The sequence below is a fragment of the Lagenorhynchus albirostris genome, chromosome 4, assembly GCF_949774975.1.
Source record: "Lagenorhynchus albirostris chromosome 4, mLagAlb1.1, whole genome shotgun sequence".
NCBI lineage: Eukaryota > Metazoa > Chordata > Mammalia > Artiodactyla > Delphinidae > Lagenorhynchus > Lagenorhynchus albirostris.
The window spans coordinates 25,668,625-25,694,635 of NC_083098.1; the positions used below are offsets into that span (position 1 = coordinate 25,668,625).

Here is a 26,011-nt window from a genome sequence, read left to right on the forward strand (position 1 = left end):
CTCCTGATTTGAACAAAGCATTATAAAAAGACACTTTTGAGATAATTAAGAAAATACTGATTATAGCCCGGGTGTTCCTTAATATCATGTAGCAATTGTTGATCCTCTTAAATGTTGTAATAGTTATCGAGGCTATTTGTTTTTAAAGCCCTTATATATATGTAAATATTTACAAGCAAATGAATATGAGGTCTGGGATTTGCTTTTAAATACTTGAGCACAAAAAGAAAAAAAAGAGGGGAATAGGAAGAATGGGATGAATAAATGAAACAAAAAAATGATATCTTATTTTTAAAAAATGATATTTTATTTGTATGAGAATTGTCTAGAAGCGTACCCAGGAAAACATTAAGCAGTTCATTTTAAAGGACTGTGGATTAAAGGGAAGGGGTCATGGCGGGAAACTTTTGTTTTCATTGTATATTCGTCTGTACCATTTGAATTTTTTAATCTACACATTACTTTCATAATTTTAAAAGGAAATATTCCCAAGTGTAAACTTTAAAATAATCATATAATGTATTCATGGAGTCAACTGAATCTCCACATGCAAAGAGCCACTTAAAATGGATGGAATCAGAAGAGTTCTGGAATAAAGTCGGGGCACTCCCAAGATGCCGTTTTTACAGGTGTAAGCAATATTGGTTAGCTCAACCAAGCACCTGGAAAGAGAATCCTCTACCGAAAATATACCCTTCAAGTCTGGAAATTCTCCTTGTGATGTGTTCCATCACAAGTATTTCCTTTTTTTGATTGGGGGATGGGGTGGGGACTGAGGATTTCCTTTTACTTTAGGAAAAGCACACTTTGCAGAGGTCTATAAACACGCTTTTTATAAACCCATACGAGCTTTCCTGCTGTGTCTCGTTGTTGGTGGCCTCTCCTGACCTATCCCTAATTCGGCCTCTCACTTTCTATCCTGCATTGTCATTCCCTCCACTCTGATATCCTGATCACAAAGATGACATGTTGACCAACAGATTTGAGAGAAAAGACTGAATCAGGCCCCTAGGTGAGATTAGTGTCATAAGCCAGAGGGGGGGAAAATGATGACGATGTCTACTTGGGGTTGTAAGAACATCAAAGTAGGCTTCCACTAATTCCCATCTTCAGGAAGTATTTCCTACCGTCTAAACCCTAAATGGCCTAATTTTACACAATTGTCTGGGAGAGGAGAGAAAAACTGAGATGTCCACTGACCTGAGATTTCCTTGCACATCATAGGAAGGCCATCAAAGGCCATTTACTGACAAGAGGAACACTGCTGGCTTCCCCCAGACAACTTGCTTTGCCTAATGTGATCTATAGGCTTCCTATTTTTTCTGATGCCCTCCCAGCCCCTACCCTAATCACCTATTCGACATAGCAAATGGATCACAGACTACATACACTACATTGAACCCTGCATATTCATATTTCATATAAATATATTTTATTTGGGAGCTATGCTTCCTGAGCTTTAATTAATATCAAAATATATATGCATCGTGCACAAATTAGGGTGTCCTTGGATTGACTGGGAAAAAAGAATTCAAATACTCATACTGAAGAGAAACTAACAGCAAGATAGGTGGTCAAAGAGCTACACTACTGTAACTGTTTGACATTTTTAACTGATCGCTGTGGGAAAGGAAGACAGAAGCCAATGATCAAAGTAACCAGAATACAAAGATCGAGTTTAAAAATTGGCCAGTAACTTCCCCTAGTAATATTTGCATTTTTATTTATTAAAAAAATACATATTTTAGTAGGATGCCCTCCACACGTATACGATGTTGTTAACTACTTTAGAGAAAGGCGAAGTAAGGATGGACTCTATTTTGTATGCCAAAATATTTTCAAGGAACGGATAGCTGTAAATTTCACTCAAATTTCGAGCCTAAGGAAATAGGACCACTTCCTCAGAATGAACCACACATTCTCGAGGCAACAGGATTGAAGTGTTCATGATTTTACCTAGTTTACAACTGTCCGATGAACAACTTCCCCCAGATACACCACTAGTTAGTACCACTGCAAACAAAACTAAATTCCACCAAATGCTACTAGACCTGGTGGGATGGATAGCTGCTAATTTGCTCCCTTGGAGAAAACATTTTCTCTTTATAAGCAATAATATTATTGGAATAAAAAGCAATACTAAATGTGTGTAAAAGGCCTGTCATGCAGTAAATGGAGGCTATCCGTAGTAACTATGGTAAGAATAGTAGTGACAATAAACTCTTCCCTCCAAAGCAGAATGCTTACCACTACAGCAGATGTAAATTTTTTTAATTAATTAATTAATTAATTAATTTTTGGCTGTGCTGGGTCTTCGTTGCTGTGCGCGGGCTTTCTCTAGTTGCGGCGAGCGGGGGCTACTCTTTGTTGCAGTGAGCAGGCTTCTCAATGCGATGGCTTCTCTTGTTGCAGAGCACAGGCTCTAGGGCTCACGGGCTTCAGTAGTTGTGGTGCAAAGGCTCAGTAGTTGTGGCTTGCGGGCTCCAGAGCGCAGGCTCAGTAGTTGTGGCACACGGGCTTAGTTGCTCCGTGGCATGTGGGATCTTCCCAGACCAGGGCTCAAACCCGTGTCCCCTGCATTGGCAGGCGGATTCTTAACCACTGCGCCACCAGGGAAGCCCCCAAGCAGATGTAAATTTAAACAATTAACATCACATGAGAAATATGTAGCTCAGGGCTTGGCCCAACATGGCAGATTATTCCTGGAGCCAAGAGGAAATAAAATTCAGCAGCAATCCACTGTGCTATTCAGGTAGGTCCAGCTCAGCCTGTGCAGAACTCTGATGGCCAAACTCAGCTCAGCAGGGGAAACAGAAAGATGGAAAAGATGGAAGGAGAAAAGAAGAAGGGAGTGGAGGCAGGAACTGGCTAGGGCAGAGCTGGAAGTCCTTACCTAGTGTCTCTAGCATCCAAAACAATGCTGGGGACCAAGTACAATTCAGTCATTGTGTGTTGGGCCATAATGAACTTAAGTGGAAAGGGCTGGGTCAAGAGAGTATCAGAAAATGAAACATGGGCTGGAAATGGAAGAAAAAGGTCCAGGAAGCTGCCAGTAAGTCCCAGCGGAAGTATGTTAACCCGAGAGCGCATGCTTTTCACAGAGTATGCCAATACACATCTTGAAAGAATGAGTATATAAACCATGATGATCACATACTTATAGAGATGTTCACATACTCATAGCTCACTTATTTTCAAAATGAATTATGGAGCAACTAATGTTAACAATGCATGGAGTGTGACTACCTCATTAATAAAGTACAATGATATATGTCATCTATTTACAATGGACAGGATCTGTCCAAGGCAGAGAGACAATCTTGCAGAAGGTTTGATAGGGAATTTTAAGAAGCAACATATTTCATTCAAAAACAGAAAAAGTTTTATTTTGAGTTGATAGACAAATAAAGAAAGTAAGAGCAAGGAATTTTAAAGCAGGGAACAGTCTTGGAGGATAAATTCCGAGCAGTTCAGTGTACAGTTGAGGAAACTGAACTGAGATTTACGCTTAGTATGGTCCCTCTGCTCATTAGTGGAAGGGTGGGGATGACAGCCAATCTCTTCATGTCCGGTTGGTGCTCTGCCCTATTGTCTATCATAAAAACTTCATTGGGTTAAAAAAAAAAATCATGGAGGGTTTTAACTAAATCACTGTAACTCAAGGTAGGTAATTTTTTAAGCAAATGTAATTGTTTTGTAGGCTTTGAAATCAAACTTTGCCTTGTTATATCCTAAGTGGCAAGATAATTTGCAAGTGGGTCATTTCCGCAAACAGACCTTTCCATACACATCGAAGGAGTTTAAGATGCCAGGTGGCCCTGGGTGTGTTTAATCCCTGCACCATCCGTCCCCACTCTAGGCCCACTAACCTACTAGTGCGTATCTCAGTAGGATGAGCCATCATCCTCCTTCCTAGCAATATACATGGATTTAACATCTTTCCATGGAATTTCTTAGGCATGTCTCTCAACTCCTATTTCAGGGAAACAAAACCTATGTTGGCAATGGATGTCACTGGGTCTTTCTGCTGTTACTGACATCAAGATAATCGATGCATATTTTAACAACTGGTAAGCATTCAGTAAAACTAAGAGAGAAGTCTGATATCTTGAAGCAGTCTAAGTTTAAATCACTGGGGAAATATAAGTGAGATCGGTGACAGATAGTTCTGAATCTTGATTAAAAAGTGAATTTTCTAAGGAAGTCCCTCTATGCCATCATCCCCAGATTACGGCTCTCATAACGATGGACCTAAGGGGAGTATCAGAAGAGGTGACCTGACTTTCTGGACTTTCTCTGCTTTTGCAATAATGTTAATAACATCTCATAAACAGGGATAAAAACAGCAGCCAGAAAACCGTATCTATTGACCCAGGAAATATTCTTAGCTCTCAGCTATATGAGACCAGCTTGCTTCTAAGCATATTTAAATTTTACTCAGGAAAATAAGATGCTTTGGAGACACTCTCTCGGAAACCCGCCTAGTGATTTCTTTTAACCAGGAGCCTGGCATCCTGGGAAACTTGTCGGGCTTCTACAAGAAACTTTGTCTTTAAAATAAAAACCATTTATTTTGTTCTGAGCTGCAACAGAACGGTAGCTTCAAAGAGAATTGAGTCAATGTGTGACATTTATCTTTAGAGCAAATGGACATGATCTTCTGTCTATCGTGTCCCCTTTCAGAGGAGCAGTGTCACATGTGCCGGGGCGCAGGGTCACATGAAAGAAACCTCCTCCTCCAGTGTCACCTCTCCTTGCAGGGGGAAAGGCTATCGAGTGGTGGACTCTTTAAGGAATTAAACACACCATAACCTGGCAACAACCGAATCCTGTTCAAAAAAGACAAATAAGGGCAGACCTAAAAGACACTTTCTTTTTTTCATGGTTTGGACTTCCCTTGACCTAAAGAAGGTCAAAGAAATGCTAGTGTCTAAATGACTCAAGACAGGACCGGCTTTTCTAGCACATCTCCCTTTGTAACTCCAGAATCAACTTTATGTGCCCTTTCTGCAAATTTTGAGAAACAGCTTTAAAATGTAAAGCCCCACTTGAAATCGGAATGGTGTGTAACTAATTTCTGTGGTTATTATTTGTTTATTTAAGTAGTAGGCAACAGGAACCCTTTCCCTGCTGTGAGGAGTTGGTCCACCTGCCTATTTTGAATTAAACTAAGATTTCTTTCTGAAGTAAAGGAAAAAAATAATCACAAGAACTGTTTAGAAGCATGGGTGACAGCTCTCACTGCACTCCCATAATGCTTTTTAGGTAAAGTCAAGTCACATCCAAATCCAGCCCCCAGGTGGCCCTGAAACCAACAGTACCGTGTGGAGAAAGGGAGAGGAGGAGCCAGACAGAGAAGACCCACCTTCCCTTCCACTCCTCAGATTCAAAAACCAGTGATTCAAGTGACCCCAGCCAAATTATCTCTCCATGGTACAAAGTAAATAACAAAATCAGATATTCTATCAACTTCTTAACCCATAATCCAGTTAGGATGCTGGGAGGCGATGACATTCGCTTTAAGTGAAAAGTGCACAGAGGCACCCCCTCTCCTATTTCCAGTCCATGCAATAAGGAACAGAACTTGTCCACCAACCTAAATGTCCATCAACTGATGAACGGATAAAGAAGATGTGGTGTATGTATATATATATATATATATATATATATATATATATATATATATACACACACACACACACGCACACACACACATACATACACACACACACACACACACACACTGGAATATTACTCAGCCATTAAAAAGAACGAAATAATGCCATTGGCAGCAACACGGGTGGACCTAGAGATTATCATACTAGGTAAAGAAAGTCAGACAGAAAGACAAGTATCACATGATATCGCTTATATGTGGAATCTAACTTATTTACAAAACAAATAGACTCACAGACATAGAAAACAAACTTATGGTTACCAAAGGAGAAAGGAATGGAAGGATTAATTAGGAGTAAAGGATTTATAGATACACATCACTATATATAAAATAGATAAACGACAGGGATTTACTGTATAGCACAGGGAACTATATTCAACTTCTTGTAATAACCTATAATGGAAAAGAATCTGAAGCTGTACACCTGAAACTAACACAATATTGTAAAGCAACTATGGTTTAATAAATAAAAGTTTTAAAGAAACATAACTAGAATTTAGGATGCGCCCACATGGACACACAGGGGATCATTTCAAGAGCCCTCGTGTTTCTCTTTGCAGCGATCTTTTCTCTTGCGTGAGTTTTACAAAATGAATGTTTTGTTTTGTTTTGTTTTTTAATGCAATCACTCAGTCAATGGAGCCACTTTGCCAAGTCTTGGACTGTGAACAGAGGCATGTGGAAAACAGGGGACACAGGTCCCTGTCCATCAGCAAAAGGGGTGGCAGAGCCCCATTCTGAGAAGTTCTTTTCCCTCCTCTTTCAGTTGGAACATGTTCATTGATTCAAATATTAAGTGTTTCAGCAACAGAATAAATTCAGTAAAGAAAAAAGAAAAAATCAATTTCGTATAGATCTCCATATTCAATTCCGCTGAGAAGCCTGTGGAGGTATGGGCATGGATTAAGTGCATTTAAACCAAAAAGGGAGCACATCTCATCCCTAGAGTGTAGATCCTACAACGAAACAGGCAAACAGTCTATCGCCCACCCTGGAAGCTCGTGACCTTTCTTCCATCTTCACGTGCATCTAGTCACTTGAGTGAAAAGATCACACTTCATAACTATTGCTGGTTACACCCAAGACACTTGAAAATGACAAAGCCATTAGAGTCTGCCGTCAGGAGACAGTTTTATCAGTTCCCTCTTTCCAAGCCTTTAGCCAACTAAAGTTTATTACTAAATTTGTGTAAGCTTTTCCTAGTAACTAATGTCCAGGTGAATTTACAGGAGAAACATCATTAATGCAGTTATTTAATAACCAGATGGAGAATACTTATAAAGTGATATTTTACACAGATAGCCATACCTCTCTTTCTGCTGCTACCCCTCAATGAAATTTCTATAAACCAGGAGTGATTTATTCCCTTGCAAAATTACCCCACTCCCTCTGCTTGTCCCCCTTTTCCTAATTTTAGCCATTTTTCTCTTTATTTCCCCAGATGGCGAGTGAGAAGTGAAGAGTAGGGAAACTCAGAATTGATCAACATTCCAGGATTTTACTGACACTTCAGAAACCCTGGACTGAGCAGTTTGGATCACTTAAAGAGTCATAAAAGTTCCACATATCCATTTGCCTAGTTCTGTTCTGCTGTTTACACAAGTTTTCCAGTAATTATAATGAGTGCATATAGCTCACTCAGCAATTTAAATGGAAATTTGTCATAAATGCATCAAACTGATGTTAGCTGTGATTGTTCAGTCAATTATTTGCCATTCTAAGCCCCTGTCATCAACATGGCTGCAAATAATCAAAAGTTGGCTAGACGCACACAATGGCAGCGTTTCTACTGATGAGGACACACATGGCCCACTTCCTGTTCCAGTCTGGCAGGATATCCTCAAGAGACATTCGAAACTCCATATATCCATCTCTGGGGCCCTGTACTTACCATGGGCATAATTTAGAAACAAAGCAGTACAAGAAATGATGTTTCCACTGTGAGGACTCAAGTGACTAAGTTTCTCCCTCAGATGAATAACTGTGAATGTCAAGGCTCTATAAAACGGCCACTTCTCCTTTGGAAAGACCGTCTCCACAAGAAAAACCCATGATTCACATTTTCCACATGCACATTCCTTCAGAATCTGATTGGACTGGAATAAAATAAAGCATTTGCAGGAAATGCTTTGATTACATCTGAATGACAATACTCTTTAGAGTTCTTGTGTGACAAGATATTATGGAAGAACACGATAAGTAAAGGCTTACGTTCCACGAAAAATTAATATAAATACTAACATGAAAGTATACAGTGTGGTAAATTAGGGCAGAATAGCTACTGATGATACAAAAGTCCATTTGTCATGGAGGCAGTAGGACGGTAAGCTCTCTCTTGTCAACTGTTTCAAAAGCAGTGAGTTTTTCTTCTCCCCTCTGTCAGGGATGCCATGCACTCCACGACAAAGGTGCTTTGATCTTCCCCTATTAAATACATCTTGTGTGGACCTAGCCTGAACTTGGTAAGAAAAAAAAAAATCATTTCTATGCAACGGAGGAATACCGTATGTCTCTAAGATTATTCATTACCTTTCAAAACTAAAGCTATTGGTGAAGTTTTTTGTGTCACACATACATGAAAGAACCCCCTAGGCTGCTTACTTAAAGTATTGCTGCTTTTTTCTTCCTGCCTCAGATCCGATGGGGAACCCAAGTGAAGAAGGCAATGAATTAGACGTTGCAACTGACAGGTAAAAAAAAAAAAGACTTACAAGATGATGGAAATGAAAGCATCCATACCTGAGTTGGAGGGTTTAGACACTCTTCCCTTAGGAACTGGGAGTAACAATAATTCCAAGGATTGTGGCGGAGGTGGCGGCGGGGTGATTTTGTCTTGCTTCTTCTCTGAAGGCGGTGGCGGGAGAGGGTCCTCAGGCACCAGTGATGATTTCTCAGCCAGAAGGGTCCCGGCAGCCCTTGCTGCGACCTCTTTCAGAAGGGCCGCCGAGGAGGTCATGGAAGCCAGGGAAAGGAAAGAGCTGGCCGGGGGCGGGTGTTCCTGGCCAGGAGTCAAGCTTCTCTCGCTGACTTTCTTGGATAAAGCTGCCAAGGTGGAGCTGGCAGACTGGGAGCTGAAAGGGGAGGAAAAGGACTCAAATCGCATGGTCTCCTCCGTCCTGGTCAGCGATTTGTCCTGCAGGACAGCATTGGCTGCAGCTTTCAGTTTGAGGATGGCTGAATCCGGGGACAAGCCGCAGGTGGTGGTTGAGTTTGGCAACCACTTACCTTGATTCCATATGAAACGGTTACTTGGAGTGTATTGGTCATTCTGTTCCTGCTTCTCTGCCAACTTCCTGGCCAGCACGCTGAGCTGTTGGGCATGGTGGGACGGTGGGGAAAAGGAGAGATTCGAGCCGACGTTGACAGGGGACTCCACCCTGCCGTTGGCCGTGGCCGTGGCATCGAGTTTGAGGGACCCGGCCTCTAGCAGCCGCCTCAAGTTGCTGCTCAAGGGCTTGGTGGAGCCCGCGGGATCGTCATCACACAAAGAAGACACGCCGGGGGAGAGGTGATCCGGACACTGCAGTGGGTCTCGCAGGACCTCACCGTCAAGGGCCACCAGCTCCAACGTGTGACTGCTGGGGGTCCCGCTTCCCAAGGAGGTGTCGGGGGAAGTGGACTGCTCCTGGATCCGGTCCTCCAGGGACAGCTTATAGTTCTCCTGGACTTCTCCATAGGATGCTTCCGACGGCGTCTCTGAAGAGTTCCCATACCAGTGTTCTCCTTCACTGAGTTCTCCCTCCGCCTCGTCCTGCCTACTAATATCTGAGGGAATTAAGAAGATCAGGTTTACTCCCAAAGCGAGCAACAAGCAAGCCTGAAGACACTCACACGGAGTCGTGGACATGCTTCCTCTGCCCTTCCACCCACGAACCACACGAAAGACAGACACAATTTTAGAGCACGTCAGGTGCTGGGTCAGACCGTCTCGGCCTAAGCCTGAAAGGATGCTGAACAGGCCAAGGTAAAAACACACCCACCTTCTACATGTGTTCATCGTTCTCATAATTATTCCAGATAAAGTGAAATGGAAAAGGAGGAAAGAGAAAAATGGATCTGGTAAAGAAGAAACCGCTACTTTCAATGATGGGGGAAATGGGAAGAAGCTTGTACCCTGGTGAAAAATCCCAGCATGACATCTTTAGGATTGCGTGGGAATGAAAGAGGCAGACTGGCAGAAGGAGAAACACAGTGTGATGAGACCCAAGGCAGTGGGAAGCCGCTTCTCCACTTTCTAACTACGAGTCACTTCGCTGGCTTGATACAGTAAAATGCAATTAACTTTAAGTTGATCAAATCATGTAAACAAAAACCTGCCTATTAGCTATTATACCAACTTCACATAGTTGTTCTGAAGCCTCCATCATAATAAACATGTGACCATGTTTTGAAAACAGTCAAGTACTATATAAAGATGAGATCTCATTAGCAAACACGATTCACATTCCTGATTTCTTAAAAGGGACAATCTCTCCCTGATTTCTTAAAGGGACAACGCATGCTGCTTGTTTGAGATTCCAACCCCCGACTCGCCTGCCCTCTCAGCATGGACAGTGATTAGTAATTTGTTCCCTCACTCCACCCAGAGTCCCCTTTCGTTATTCTTCTATCCATTAGTTTATCTGTCCACCCTTACTGCTCTCACTGGCCCCCGGCACCGGTCCCTTGGGACTCTTTGCCGTTCCAGGAGCACAGGTGAGCTCTGCCACTTTTCTGCCTTTGCTCAAAATATGCCTTTGATCTGGAATGTCTTTCCCCAGAAAACCCGACGGTCCAACTCTGCCCATCCTTCAACAGCCAGCTCAAAGGATTCTTCCTCATGATTCTGCCTAGAACTCTCAGTCAGCATTAGTCTCTCCTTCTCATTCATTCACTCACTCATTCAACAAATAATGAGGGAGTGCCTGCTTCATGTCAGGCGTTGTTCTAGATTGTTCTAGACTGAACAATGCTGAACTAAACAAAGATCCTGCCTTCTTGGAGCTTACATTCCAGTGGAGAAAGACAGATGTTAAACAAAATGAATAAATGAGTAAATCCTACAGTAAGCCAGAGGGTGGTAAGTGTTATGGGAAAAGATACAGAGCAGAACAAGGAGGGTTGGAGGTAAGGGGTAGGAGGTGAGTTGTCGTGTTAAATAAGGTAGTTGGGGTGAGGCTTCACTGAGGCGGTGGTGACATTTGAGCAAAGACTTGAAAGACACCAGCAGCTGGTCAGGCAGCCATCTCTGGGAGAGGGGCCCAGGCAGAGGGGGTCACTGTAAACGCCCTGACGTGGGAACTTGCCTGGTATGTGCATGGACCAGCGAGGAAGCCAGTGTGGGGAGAGTGGAGTGAGTGAGTGAGTGTCAGAGCAGTAGGACAGAAAGAGAAATGAGAGAGAGAGAGACAGAGACAGAGACACACACAGAGAGAGAGAGAGAGAGAGAGAGTGTGTGTAAGTTATAAAGGAGGGAGGCCATGCCTATCAATCAGTAGGACATTGTAAACAACTGAAAGGTCTTTTGCATCTGGTGCAACTGGGAACCACTGGAGGGGGAGGGGCAGGGCAGTGACATGCTGTGACTCCAGTTTTCAAAGGTTTGTTCTGGCCGCATGTGGAAGAGAGCGCAGGTACAAGGTGGGAACGGGGAGGCCAGCTCAAGGTGATCGCAGGTGGGGAGAAGTAGCCGGATTCTGTGCATATTTTGAATGCAGACCCAACACTCCCATTTTTTAAATATTGGTGTTATATTACTCTAAATGAACTGTCTGCTACGGACCTGTCTTCTAAAAAATTAAGGGGTGGTGTTCCTTGAAGGCGGGGATTTTCTTATTATGTACAGATCCCACATATGCCTAGCACAATGCCTGGTCCCTAGCAGAGTTCCGTGAAGGTTTAGGGATCGAGGCAAAATGCCCCACTGTGCCAAGCTTTGCTGTATAACATGCTGTTTCCTTTCCCAATAGAAATAGCTGCAACTACAAGCTAATACACTGATCTTCCCCTGCTCTTTAGAGGAGAAATGTCACAAATGACAAATTCTCTTTCACTAAGTTAAAGTTCTGCAACTCCTTCCTGAGATTCCTTATTAAGTTATCAAGAAGATATAAAATATCAAATGGAATTTGCTGGGAAAAAGCAGACAAAATTGAGTTTTCTCTGTTAAGAACAGTCCGGCTCCTTGTGATTTGCCACAGTTCCTTCTTCCCATTTGATTTCAACATTTTTCATCTTTCCTGAAAGCGGCGGGACACAGAACGACCCATCTCCCCCACGGCTTCTCGTAGGGGTTCCTTTGGCAAAGCCCCTGTCTTGATTTCCGATTAAATACCTCATCCTTCAGAAAAATCACACGGGAACCATCTTATAAATAGTAAGAGAGCTAAAAGATTTAAAAATCACTCCAGTAAGAATCGTTGAAGATCTTGTTCAAGGATCTCTCCTTTGATCTTTATTAACACTCACTAAATGAACTAACATAAGAAAATGTATGTTTCAAAAGGCAATACTTGTAGATTACGTTTTTTGTCAAACTAGAGTAGCTCCAGATAGTCAAGACTGGTCTAGAACTTTGTAGTATGAGGCAATTAACAAGGTACAGAAAATCGGGGTTTTGAGAACCACAAAGAATTACAACCACATCCGTGTCCAGTCTTGTCATTTTACTGAGACTATTAAATACTGTAAAGGTTACCTGGTTGCATCAACGGCACACAGCTAACTTACTGCTAACACTGGAACCCAAAACCCAAATCTCTCAACACCCGGCCCAAGGCTCCTTTTCAAAGCCCCTGCCAGATGCCCTCTGAATAGCAACTTCTAGAAAGCTCTGAGCAGCTGTCCTCCCACCCCCAGCCAGCTATCCTTCCACCCTCTGGAAACAGAAATCAGCAAGAGAATTCTCAGTGATAAGGACTGTATTTACTCTTTATTTTAAGATAAACCATTAAGAGGTAAATATCCATTATTCCTATACTCTGATCTCTCCATTCCCTCTCTGCCTCTTCTCTGTTGCTGTCGTCAAAAATTGATCTCGAACGCCTGAAGAATTCAACACATCTACTGGCAAAGCCCCAAAGGCAAAGTTTAATTTCCTGCCCCCTCCAGACCCTAACTGAGCAAGAATATTCCCCCTCCAAATGTGCTGAAGCCGGTGAGTGGGTCAAAAACTAAAGAATTCAGGCTCTAATCCCATCAAGCAGTGATAAGGAGATCCAAACGTTCAAGAGTGTTAAAAAAACAACAACAAGGACTTACTGTATAGCACAGGGAACTCTGCTCAATGTTATGTGGCAGCCTGGATGGGAGGGGAGTTTGGGGGAGAATGGATACATGTATATGTATGGCTGAGTCGCTCTGCTGTGCACCTGAAACTATCACAGCATTGTTAATCAGCTATACTCCAACATAAACTAAAAAGTAAAAAAAAAAAAAAAAAAGAGTGATACAAACAGTTGATATCCACTTTTAAAGCAACTTCCTCAACCTCACCAAAACACAGCCCAGAAAAAGCAAACAATCAAACAAAGCATTTCTTAAACAGACCAATTTATGTCCTTTAAAACCCCGGGATATTTCTTAACCATCCATTTCTCCCTGCTTTGCAGACATGCTCACTGAGATACATACACTCTCTCGTGCACTGCAAGGAAACTCGGCTACCTAAAGAATATTTTAAAACTCGTAATATTCTATTAATCACTTTTCCAAAAATGCTGCTCCTGAAATCGAGGTTATTCAAGTAATAAACCAGCGAACAATTGTAAGGCATGACCTACAAGGAGCCAGACCAGAGACCCGAGGAGAAACATCTCCGAAATTATTCTGTCATCACCTGAGTTCAAGCAAAAGGTGGGAGATGCACGCAGAGAAATGAATGCAAGAGAAGTTGGGACCTGCAGAGGTTTAGAGAAGAATCCTGACAGGCTTCGATAAATAGGCTTTCAGTTCATAAAACGGCGGCAACATGGATTTTTCTCCCACAAATATTAATTTTGTTTCCCTTCTTCTGGGCTGTTGTTCTATTTTCACATTCAGTTTCATTCTCCCTGGTCCAGTTGCGGGGAGCTCCGCTTCAGCGGGGTCTGCACGGCCACCCCCCAGCCCCCCACCCCCACCCCCCCCGCCCCAAGCCTTTCACACCGCATGATGAGAAAAGGTTCTCTCGCTGGGATGCTCCAATAGCATTCCTGCAATCTAGGGGATTAATCTGCCGGACATCACGAACTTCAGAACAAGTGAGGCTTGACTTTTGACGCTCTTTCCCAACCTGAGGCTCCCCCCACGCACACACCCCATCCCCCAGCCCCACCTGGGGCTGCGAGGCTGTTCTGTTTCCTGGTCTGTCACCAGCAGGGAACAGTGGCACGTAATCACAGGGCAGCGTACAGGCCACTCTCCTGCAGACGCTCCCCGCACATCCAGCCTCCACCGTGGATCTCACAGCTCTCCTGACTGAGGCTCCTGGGGAAGCCTCCGAACTGCCCGTGTAAATAACTCCCTCCTAGATCCATTATTTTTAACCCCCAGAACAGGAAGCTATTTCCATTGCTATGTCTCTGACAGCCAGGTTCACACTCATTCCTGTCAATTTTACACAACAGTCTGTTTTGGTGTTTTTCCCTTTAAATCAGAAACTCGAAGAATTAAGAATAGAAACGGTGCAATTACAGAATGAGATTATGCTGAATACATTTTGTTTCCATGTGGCAAATACTTCTCCTTTGGGGAAAACAAAACCAAATTTCACTACCTAACACATTTATTTACAATTCAGTCCTCAAGCTGAGAAACTGGGGAACTTGAGAGCCACAACTCTCGCTGCATTTTTTTCAACTCACTTCCCTTTCAGTTTGACAGTTTTAATCAGATGCATTTAATTGGACTGATAGTCAACTCAGAAGGTCCTCATTCAGAAAGATCGGTAGGAGAGAGAAAAAAATATATAAGGAGTCGCCTATTAATTTTCACGCCTTTTGGCTGAGGTGAAAGCAAAGTGGAGATGGAAGCCGAAAAGCTTCACTTCTAAATCTACCCACAAACCATTCCCACCAGTCAGTCCACATGAATCTCGCCAGCAGGTATTGAAGAGAAGGAGGATTAAGCTCTCAGGACTCGCCTGGATGGAGCTGACTCATGGTCAGTCCTCTGGCAGCCAACACCCTCTTCTTGTGACCACAGGTGTGTTCACCTGGTCCCTAACCTTCTGGTTCATTTTCATCTACAAATCTTCCATGTTTTCACTTTCCACCAGGCCACACATCACTATCACTATTATCAGTTATACCTGGAATACAAACCTTAAATCATACAACAGACTTTTCCTTGTAACTGTATACAAAAGCAGTTTGCAAAGTTTATGGAGCCGTGTACAAAAGTTATTAATAAAACCAATGCTGATAATTGGTTTAATTCAACATTTACTAAGCATTTACCATGGTCAGGGAACTGTTCTCTGCAACGGGGCGCCTCAAATTTCTAGGCCAACAGTTTGTAATCAACAGGGAAGCCAGGAATGCACAATCCTATGAAACACAATGACTAGTACCATCAAGCAAGAGTCGTGTGTGCGTAAGAGAGCAAATCATTCCAATTGCGCAGGTGGCTTTGGAAATGGACCTCAGAGGATGAAAAGGATTTCAACAGACGATGCTGGAAATTCACTCATAAGAGGGCCCACTCCTCTGCCAGCTATCAAACAGGAAACAGCCCAGTTGTGGAGTAAGCTAATATTCTGGTGACCAATGTTAGATAAACTCACCTAAGGAAAATGTTTCCAGATTCTTCACATTTTAAAAACTCACCATCTATTGATTTGATAAGGGCAGATTTGACCAACCGCCTTACCCTCTCACTACTTTGGGGGTTTTTTTGTTTTATTTACTTACTTACTTGTTTATTTATTTTTGGCTGCATTGGGTCTTCGTTGCCAGATGTGGGTTTTCTCTAGCTGTGGCAAGCGGGGGCTACTCTTTGCGGCGCACTGGCTTCTCATTGTGGTGGCTTCTCTCGCTGCGGAGCACGGGCTCTAGAGCGCAGGCTCAGTAGTTGTGGCGCACCAGCTTGGTTGCTCGGCAGCATGTGGGATCTTCCCGGACCAGGGATCGAACCCGAGTCCCCTGCATTGGCAGGCGGATTCTTAACCACTGCACCACCAGGGAAGTCTCCACTACTTTTGAAATCAAACTGTTAGGTTGTACATTCCTGGGGCAGGACTGTGATCAAGTCACTTTTGTATTTCCCCTCCAAGCCCTGCCCATAGTAGGGGTAGGTAGTAGGGCTTCTCTGGTTGTGAATGACAACCGGGACTGCAGGAAGCCATAGGTAATCTTCTTGGTCCCTACATCACTGAGAGGGACACAATGTTGCTAGCACCAGAGAGGGTGTGGAAATGAGAGGGAAGGCTCCCTCTCATTGGCCTCTAGTCTCTTCTCGGAGATTAACATCCTCCTCTCGGGCCACCTTTCCCAGGAGGCTAAAACCCTGGCCGCGCAGGTTCTGGGTTCTCACTCTCAATGACGTACCATGGGAGAAAGGTCTTTCCTCCTCTGATTGACTGCTGCAGGTCATGTGCCACTCCCTGGACCTATCGCTGAAGCTAGAGGGCAGGCTTAACAATGGCTCAATGTGGGTCACAGAAGAAGCAAGAGGAAAGAGGCACCAGGAGGACAAAAGCAGTGACCTCTCTAATGTTTCATAAAGGTTTAGTATGCTGCACGTCAGGCGGTTTGGAACCCGTTTTGTGATTCTGAGCATAAACTATATCCTCCTTTAGGCCGATTTACTTGCCAATTTTTCAGTTGTCCCTTTGTAGCCTGAAAGCCTCAGCACATCCCCCCCACACCGGTTCTGCCCTCAACGAAGAGATCTTTCAGGGGTTCGGGGCTCCAAGTCCACAGTCTGAGTGACAGGCATGGACAGGTAATCGGCTCTGCAGGGCCAAGCCGCGGAGACCGTAGTTACAGGACACCGATGCCCGGGGGCACCCATCCGCTGTCAGCGTGGCCAAGAATAAAATGTAAGAATTGCTAGTTATTTTAAACTGCCAGGGTGGAGAAGACAACCAGATCCCTGTCACCAGTCCAGCTGAGGAAAAGGTGACGTGAGGGCATGGGGAAGTGAGAGGAAGTCTGGAGAGGATAAGCGTCCGCAAACTGAGATAGCAGAGCGGCCTCCTGGGTCAAAATGAGCATTTTGCACACAGCCGTGTTTGCAAATTATTGTTGGAAGTGTCCACGAGGAAAACAAAGGTATCACAAATTAACACATCGCTCCTTATCTTCAGAGTGAGTTCCAAACAGTATCTAAGCCAGTTTCAATATTCTCATATAAAGTGGCCAGGTCTTCCAGGGACCGAAGAACTACCCAATCTCCTCCATCAAACTGCTCATCTCAACGTGAATGGCAACTACTCCATCCCTGCAGCTGCTTAGACCAAAACGCCACAGCCAGTCTCCTCTATCCTCTTTCTCTCACCACCACCCCCCGTCTAATTCATTTGTGGATTCTCTTGGTTCTACTTTCAACATACATCCCAAATTTTGCCACTTTTCACCATTACTACAACTCCCACCCTCGTATGCAGCACTGCACCCTTTGCCTGGACTATGGAAGTAGCCTTTTGTTTTTCTTTATACGTCTTTATTGGAGTATAATTGCTTTACAATGTGGTGTTAGTTTTTGCTGTATAACAAAGTGAATCAGCTATACATATACATATATCCCCATATCCCCTCCCTCTTGCGTCTCTCTCCCACCCTCCCTATCCCACCCCTCTAGGTGGTCACAAAGCACCGAGCTGATCTCCCTGTGCTATGCAGCAGCTTCCCACCAGCCATCCATTTTACATTTGGTAGTGTATATATGTCCATGCTACTCTCTCACTACATCCTAGCCTCCCTTCCCCCGTGTCCTCAAGTCCATTCTCAACGTCTGCATCTTTATTCCTGCCCTACCACTAGGTTCATCAGTACCATTTTTCTAGATTCCATAGATATGCTTTAGCATTCAGTATTTGTTTTTCTCTTTCTGACTTACTTCACTCTGTAGGACAGACTCTAGGTCCATCTACCTCACTACAAATAACTCAATTTCGTTTCTTTTTATGGCTGAGTAATCTTCCATTGTATATATGTGCCACATCTTCTTTATCCATTCGTCTGTCGATGGACATTTAGGTTGCTTCCATGTCCTGGCTATTGTAAATAGAGCTGCAATAAACATTGTGGTACATGACTCTTTTTGAATTATGGTTTTCTCAGGGTATATGCCCAGTAGAGGGATTGCTGGGTCGAATGGTAGTTCTACTTTTAGTTTTTTAAGGAACCTCCGTACTGTTCCTGTTCTCCATAGTGGCTGTATCAATTTACATTCCCACCAGCAGTGCAGGAGGGTTCCCTTTTCTCCACACCCTCTCCAGCATTTATTGTTTCTAGATTTTTTGACGATGGCCATTCTGACTGGTGTGAGGTGATACCTCATTGTAGTTTTGATTTGCATTTCTCTAATGATTAGTGATATTGAGCATTTTTTCATGTGTTTGTTGGCAATCTGTATATCTTCTTTGGAGAAATGTCTATTTAGGTCTTCCTCCCATTTTTGGATTGGGTTGTTTGTTTTTTTGATACTGAGCTGCATGAGCTGCTTGTATATTTTGGAGATTGGCAGTAGCCTTCTGACTGGTTGCCTTACTTCCACTTCTTGCCCCACTATTCTTAGCCAGCAGCCAGAGTTAAGCTTTTAAAAATATCTCCAATTCCACTACTCCATCCACAAAGCCTCCACAATGGCCTCTCACATTTCTCAGAATAAAATCCAAAACCCGTACCTTGACCTCAAGGCCCTACATAATCTGTATCTCTCTGGCTTCATCTGCTACCACTCTGCCTTGTTAATAAAGTAGGCTCCTGCCTCAGGGCCTTTGCACTTGCTATTCTCTTTGCCTGAAAGCCTTTTCCCCCCAAAAGAGCCACATGGATGATTCCCTTACTTCCTCAGGTCTCCCCTCAAACATAACTGTTTATTAGAATAGAAGCTCCATAAGGGAGAAGGCTTTGTTTTGCTTGCTGCTGTACCCTCAGCACTTAGAATGGTACTCACTGGAGCACATGTTCAAATATTTGCCACATGTATGAATGAGAAAGAAGAATGGGCTTGGGACTTCCCTGGTGGCGCAGTGGTTAAGAATTCACCTGCCAATACAGGGGACACAGGTTCGAACCCTGGTCTGGGAAGATCCCACATGCCGTGGAGCAACTAAGCCCGTGTACCACAACTACTGAGCCTGTGCTCTAGAGCCCGTGAGCCACAACTACTGAAGCCTGCGCACCTAGGGCCCGTGCTCCGCAACAAGAGAAGCCACCACAATGAGAAGCCCACACACCACAGCGAAGACTAGCCCCCACTCGCCACAACTAGAGAAAGCCCGTGAGCAGCAACGAAGACCCAATGCAGCCAAAAATAAATAAATAAATATTTTAAAAAAGAAGGAAGAATGGGCTTAATAATCAGAAAGGTAGCCCTTGTCTGTACTGGAAATGAGAACTGTTTTCCAAATTACAAATGACAATTCTATTTTTCTCATGTGAGTCAAACACAGAATAGGGAAAAGAGCCTGTTTTGCAAACTTTTCCACCAGAGCCTCCCTGGTGGCCAAGAAAAGACAACAGTAGCCTAGGGAAACGTGGGACTGAAGCTGATGCCCCCCCCAGGAAGCCCCAAATTTCTTTGAGTTTTAGCTTAACATTTCAAGTGAATTCTGCACTCTATACTATGGCTGTGCTTGTCCTTACTTAATAATATGGGGGTATTTCTCACAAACCATCCAGAAACATTTATTCTCCTGGAAGGTGCACCATTTCCCTCTGGATACCCACCTGCTTTGGAGAAACATGTACCCTATTTGGAGAAGCAAGAATGTATGAAAAGTATGTAGCACACTGTCAAGAGCTCAGTAAGGGGTGGCTGTCAGTGTTACTATTATTGCTATCAGTAAACAGCACTCATCCTGGTACGCCCCACTTCAGAGAGCAAAGCAGAAGCCCAGAAGGTAACTTCCCGGGATGATACAATGGACCCGTAGGATATCAAGAACTACAACTCTATTTGTTGAAACTGAATTTTGTTATACGTATTATTTTAGAGATGGAAAAGACCTGGAGATCGAGTTCATAGGTCTAGCCTCTAGGCAGAGGCCTAGAGAGAGCTGGTGATATGTCCGAGGTCCCATACTGATTCACAAAAAGACAGGACTTGAGCTCAGATGTCCCAATGCAGAGGTCAGTGCTTCTACTACTGAATCACTAAGTGATCATCGCTGAGTGAATGAATGGATCCTAGAATGAAGCCTGGAACACTGCAGGTTCCCAATAAACATTTGTTGAACGAGTAAACAACCCTGTATAAAGCACTGGAAACGTACCTGTTTCTATATTGGGTGTTTTAATATTCACCAGCAAATTTGATCCTCGCAATAATTTTACGTGGTAGACTGTACTCTCTTCGCTTTACAGACCAGGAAACCAAGTTTCCAAAAGGCTTACTTAATATACACACTTAGTGACAAAGCGAGGTTCAAACTCGTACCTTCGGAATATGAGTAACCTGACAAAAGTCATATTTCAGGTAATCAAAAAGTACCGAAGTACCTTGATGTAGTCAGCATATTTTTATTTTGTTTTGATGGGATTTAAAAATGCATACATACTCAAACAGGATGTGTGAAACATAATCACTATGTTTGTAACATGATTATTATGTTCTGAGATGTGTCTCAGAAACTCCTGGGACTTTTCAGCAGCTTACCTCCATATTATATAGCCCCAAGCAATGGTATTTTAAGTTACTATTCCTACTTTAATAGTCTTTTGACTTCTTTTTTTTTTTTCTATTATGCCCTACACAGAGTCCCTTCCTTCTAAATTTGAAGCTTTTTTGTCTGCCATAACTGAAAAAACAATCACCAGGCTTATTAAAACTGTGCACACTAAAGATGAAAACCAAGTGTCATAGGTTGAATTGTATCCCCCCAAAAATGCTGAAGTCCAACCCCCAGTACCCGTGAATGTCATCAATTTTAGAAATAGGATCTTTGTAGGTGATCAAGTTGACATGAGGTCATTAGGGTGGGCCCTAATCCAATATGACTGGTGTCCTTACAAAAAGGGGAAATTTGCACACAGACACAGACAAGCCATGTGAAGACTGTAGTTGTGCTGCCACAAGTCAAGAAACTACCAGAAGCTGGGAGAGAGACCCACAACAGATCCTTCCCTAGCACCTTCAGAAAGAGCATGGCCCTACTGACACCCTGATCTTGGACTTTCGGCCTCCAGAACAGTGAGACAATACATTACTTTCGTTTGACCTTCTTGTGAATCATGGGAATACAATATCTATTTGCTTTGTTTGTATTAAATTATTGCATATAATTGTCATAGGAGCTTATCGATGAAGAATAATTATTAGAAGACATTTTTTTCTGTCATTTAAGCCATCCAGTTGGTGGTACTTTGTAATGGCAGCTCTAGAAAACAAATACACTTACGTTTGAATGAAGGCCTGAGACTTTTTTCTGGGGTCGTTCACCTCTGGATTCTAAACCATAGCCTCAGCTGGTACTGTAGTTTTTGTATAAGCTGGGTTTATTGCACAAAACTGACCACCCTGCCACTCAGTGTGAAGTCGCCTGAGGCTGCAGAGATTACAGACTAAAAGGTTATTTTTGCTTCTCTCTAACTTTAGCCAAATTTCTGTCAAATGTAAGATTTTGAAAAAGACATTAAGCAAGAGAAGTCTTTTATTATTAGAGCAACTTAGAAATCTCCAAACAAACAAACAATCTATCTATCTATCATCTATCTATCTATCTATCTATCTATCTATCTATCTATCTATCTATCATCTATCTATGTGTGTATATATGTACTCATCACCACATATGTTGTAGCAAATTAAAAAAGAGGGGATACTTGAAAATAGAGTATGAACCCACTGGCCAGGAAGCCAATCGAGAGACCCAAACAGGACTGGTTAGTCCACAGATTGATTCCTTGATGGTTAACCCTTTCAGGCACCTCCATGTATAGAATTTGTCCCCTCAAGCAATCAGTAGTAAATTTACCATGGCTACCATGGTGTTACCAGAAAAATTGTCTGCTAAGGCTGATAAATAGGTTGATCATCTGCTTCCTTGACTTTTATTTCCTCTTGCATAAATGTTTTCATCCCAACATTACCAATACCTGTTCTAAGATGAACGATAAATTACCAAACTACTGAAATCACCAGGAAATTCTTAATAGATCAAAAAAGAACTTAATAACAACAAAAAAGCCGTAATAACATAATAATGCACTCTGTAGTCTAAGAACAGCCCTCTATAGAGAGATAAATGGCTACTTAGTAAAATCTTAGCTTATACATAAAATGATACATTTCTTTGTGGGCACATTTACCACCTTGGAATGAAACATATCACAGTCATAATTGTTCTGACTGCCACAGAAAAGTTCACACAGTAAGCCCTTTATTGACTAAAAATACATGTATATCCAGAAGGAAAAGAGCCTTAGGGGATAAGAGATTTAGCAAGGGAGAGGAAATTGCTTTTTATTTAGTGATTAAATGCACATAAAACAAAAGCTGCAGAGGAAGCAGCTCCTAGCTCCCACATACTCACAAAAGGAGATGGTGCTACGGAACTGTGGGAGAATATTTCTTTGGGTTATGCATGAGAATCCATGACACCAAAGAACACCACTCACAAGGACAACCCTAACTCAAAAGTCAACTTTAAACACTGACTTAGGCCAACAATTTTAACCTTTACTGGAACCAGGCTTTGTGCCAGGGCTGCTATCTAGGGGTCAAATGTTCTCTTATTTGTTCTCTCCCTTTCTTTTCCCTGCCCACCTTCTGGCATACACATACGAAGTCAATGATAGAAGGGCAAAAGACAGTGGATACAACAAAATCTACAAGGAACCAACAAACCAGGGCAATTCCAAGGGCCAGAATACCCTGGAGCTGGATTAAAAGCCCCTTAACAACCCGGAGTCCACCGGTTTCGTCCACTTAATTCTGTTTGAAGAATCCCAGGGGTGATTTCCTTTCTTCCCGGACTTTCCTCAGGCATGCCCACTCAGGGTTTCACTAAGAAAACTTTGCTAAGTCTTCCACCTGAAAGAAACCTGGCACTGTTTTCTAGTTGTCTGTCACCAGGAGCAATGCTCCAGAGAAGAAAACACCCATTCCACTTCCCAACAAAGCTCAGTCCTTCTGGAAATGCCTCGAGTGATAAGGCTGAGGTCAGGGAATATGTCTACTGTTGCTTCAGATGAAGGTTCAACCCCAAGGTAAGTGCTCAACAACAGTAATAAATCCCTCTGACCCACAGATGTATGGCCCCAAAATGACCCTGGACGTTTCCCGGGAGTGACCTCTGACATTATTCGTATGTCAGCTCCTCTCGTTGTTAAACTTTTGGGAGTCTGTAAGATGCCCTAATTCTCTATTTGAATAACCACACCACTTCTTTTTCATCTTCTAGAACTTAGAACTCTCTGCAGCCCTCTGGCTGCAATATTCTCCCACATGTTATAAGAACTTAGTTACCTAGCTTATCCTCCACCAATAACTGGTATTTGAAAAGGAGGATGAAAAGCTATAGGGCCATTTAAAGCTTTCATTTGAAAAGCTTTTTGATATAAATATTCTCAACGACTCAGGCTTTGTTTTCAATCTACGTGGTTTGAAGCTACTTAGAAGAAAGCCAAATTCTTTTGGTATTTCCACACTAACGTCAATAGTAGTGAATCCTGTAAAGCAGGGTCAGCAATCTTTTTCTGTGAACGGCCAGACAGTAAATATTTTAGGCTTTGTGGTGCACATACGGTCTCTGTCCCATATTCTTTTTTTTTTTTTTTTTTTTTTGCCATTGCTTATTTTTTTTTAAACAACGCTTTAAAACGTAAAACCATTCTTAGCTCAAGGGGCTGCAGAGAAACAGGCAGAAAAATAGGTACTTTTTCTTTATAGTCAAAGCAGAATGGTGCTTAAAACAATACTGGAAATTCGGACAGATGGCAACAAGTTTCATCACCATCTTCCTGATCCAGCCACTTCTGTGAGTCACTAAGGACCTTGGTGCCTCAGTTTCTTCATCTATAAGGGGGTTTAGAATAGATCAGTGATTTATAAACCATATCCTCAAAAACCCTAGGACTCCAGGGAAGGTCACGGTTGTGTGGATCCATTTATCTTTCACCTCAGCACACGGCTAACCTGCAGCCCAACGTTGATCTTATCTATACAGGAATGCTCTCCTTAAAGACAAGGGTTCACTAATTTTCTTTTCTTTTTAGTTTTAAAAACACTGCATTAGATGATCTCGGGGATCTTCCTGGTGTGCATACTCCACGAGTCTATTATTGGATAATCGATCCTTTTCCAATCATCGTATTGAGAAATGTCAGGTAGATAGGAAATGATTCTTTTTAAATATCTTTATTGGAGTATAATTGCTCTACAGTGGTGCGTTAGTTTCTGCTTTATTACAAAGTGAATCAGCCATACATATACATATATCACCATATCTTGCGTCTCCCTCCCACCTTCCCTACCCCACGTCTCTAGATGGTCACAAAGCACCGAGCTGATCTCCCTGTGCTACGTGGCTGCTTCCCACTAGCTATCTATTTTACATTTGGAAGTGTTATATATGTCCATGCCACTCTCTCACTTCGTCCCAGCTTACCCTTTGCCCTCCCGTGTCCTCAATCCATTCTCTACATCTGCGTCTTTATTCCTGTCCTGCCCCTACGTTCTTCAGAACAATATTTTATTTTTTTTTAGATTCCATATACATGTGTGAGCACACAGTATTTGTTTTTCTCTTTCTGACTTACTTCACTCTGTAGGACAGACTCTAGGTCTATACACCTCACTACATATAACTCAATTTCATTTCTTTTTATGGCTGAGTAATATTCCATTCTATATATGTGCCACATCTTCTTTATCCATTCATCTGTTGATGGACACTTTAGGTTGCTTCCATGTCCTGGCTATTGTAAATAGAGCTGCAATGAACATTGTGGTACATGACTCTTTTTGAATTATGGTTTTCTCGGGGTATATGCCCAGTAGTGGGATTGCTGGGTCATATGGTAGTTCTATTTTTAGTTTTTTAAGGAACCTCCATACTGTTCTCCATAGTGGCTGTATCAATTTACATTCCCACCAACAGTGCAAGAGGGTTCCCTTTTCTCCACACCCTCTCCAGCATTTACTGTTTGTATATTTTTTGATGATGGCCATTCTGACCAGTGTGAGGTGGTACCTCATTGTGGTTTTGATTTGCATTTCTCTAATGATTAGCGATGTTGAGCATCCTTTCATGTGTTTGTTGTCAGTCTGTATATCTTCTTTGGAGAAATGTCTATTTAGGTCTTCTGCCCATTTTGGATTGGGTTGTTTGTTTTTTTGATATTGAGCTGCATGAGCTGCTTGTAAATTTTGGAGATTAATCCTTTGTCAGTTGCTTCACTTGCAAATATTTTCTCCCATTCTGAAGGCTGTCTTTTCGTCTTGTTTATGGTTTCCTCTGCTGTGCAAAAACTTTTAAATTTCATTAGGTCCTATTTGTTTATTTTTGTTTTTATTTCCATTTCTCTAGGAGGTAGGTCAAAAAAGGATCTTCCTGTGATTTACATCATAGAGTGTTCTGCCTATGTTTTCCTCTAAGAGTTTTACAGCCTTACAGTTAGGTCTTTAATCCATTTTGAGTTTATTTTTGTGTATGGTGTTAGGGAGTGTTCTAATTTCATTCTTTTACATGTAGCTGTCCAGTTTTGCCAGCACCACTTATTGAAGAGACTGTCTTTTCTCCATTGTATATTCTTGCCTCCTTTATCAAAAATAAGGTGACCATATGTGCATGGGTTTACCTCTGGGCTTTCTATCCTGTACCATTGACCTATATTTCTGTTTTTGTGCCAGTACCATACTGTCTTGATTACTGTAGCTTTGTAGTATAGTCTGAAGTCCGGGCATCTGTTTCCTCCAGCTCCGTTTTTCTTTCTCAAGATTGCTTTGGCTATTCGGGATCTTTTGTGTTTCCATACAAATTGTGCAATTTTTTGTTCTAGTTCTGTGAAACATGCCACTGGTAGTTTGATAGGGATTGCATTGAATCTGTAGATTGCTTTGGGTAGTATAGTCATTTTCACAATGTTGATTCTTCCAATCCAAGAACATGGTATATCTCTCCATCTGTTTGTGTCATCTTTAACTTCTTTCATCAGTGTCTTATAGTTTTCTGCGTACAGGTCTTTTGTCTCCTTAGGTAGGTTT

At 42.4% G+C, this 26,011-nt stretch overlaps 1 protein-coding gene across 1 annotated transcript in view; it reads right to left on the bottom strand.

Annotated features, from left to right (window-relative positions):
* Positions 1 to 26,011, bottom strand: part of ZNF827 (zinc finger protein 827) — a 180,886-nt gene that overhangs the window by 134,290 nt on the left and 20,585 nt on the right. The window contains exon 2 of the mRNA XM_060147712.1: positions 8,417 to 9,442. Coding sequence (XP_060003695.1) covers positions 8,417 to 9,442 — 1,026 coding nt within the window. The remainder of the gene's footprint in view (positions 1 to 8,416; positions 9,443 to 26,011) is intronic.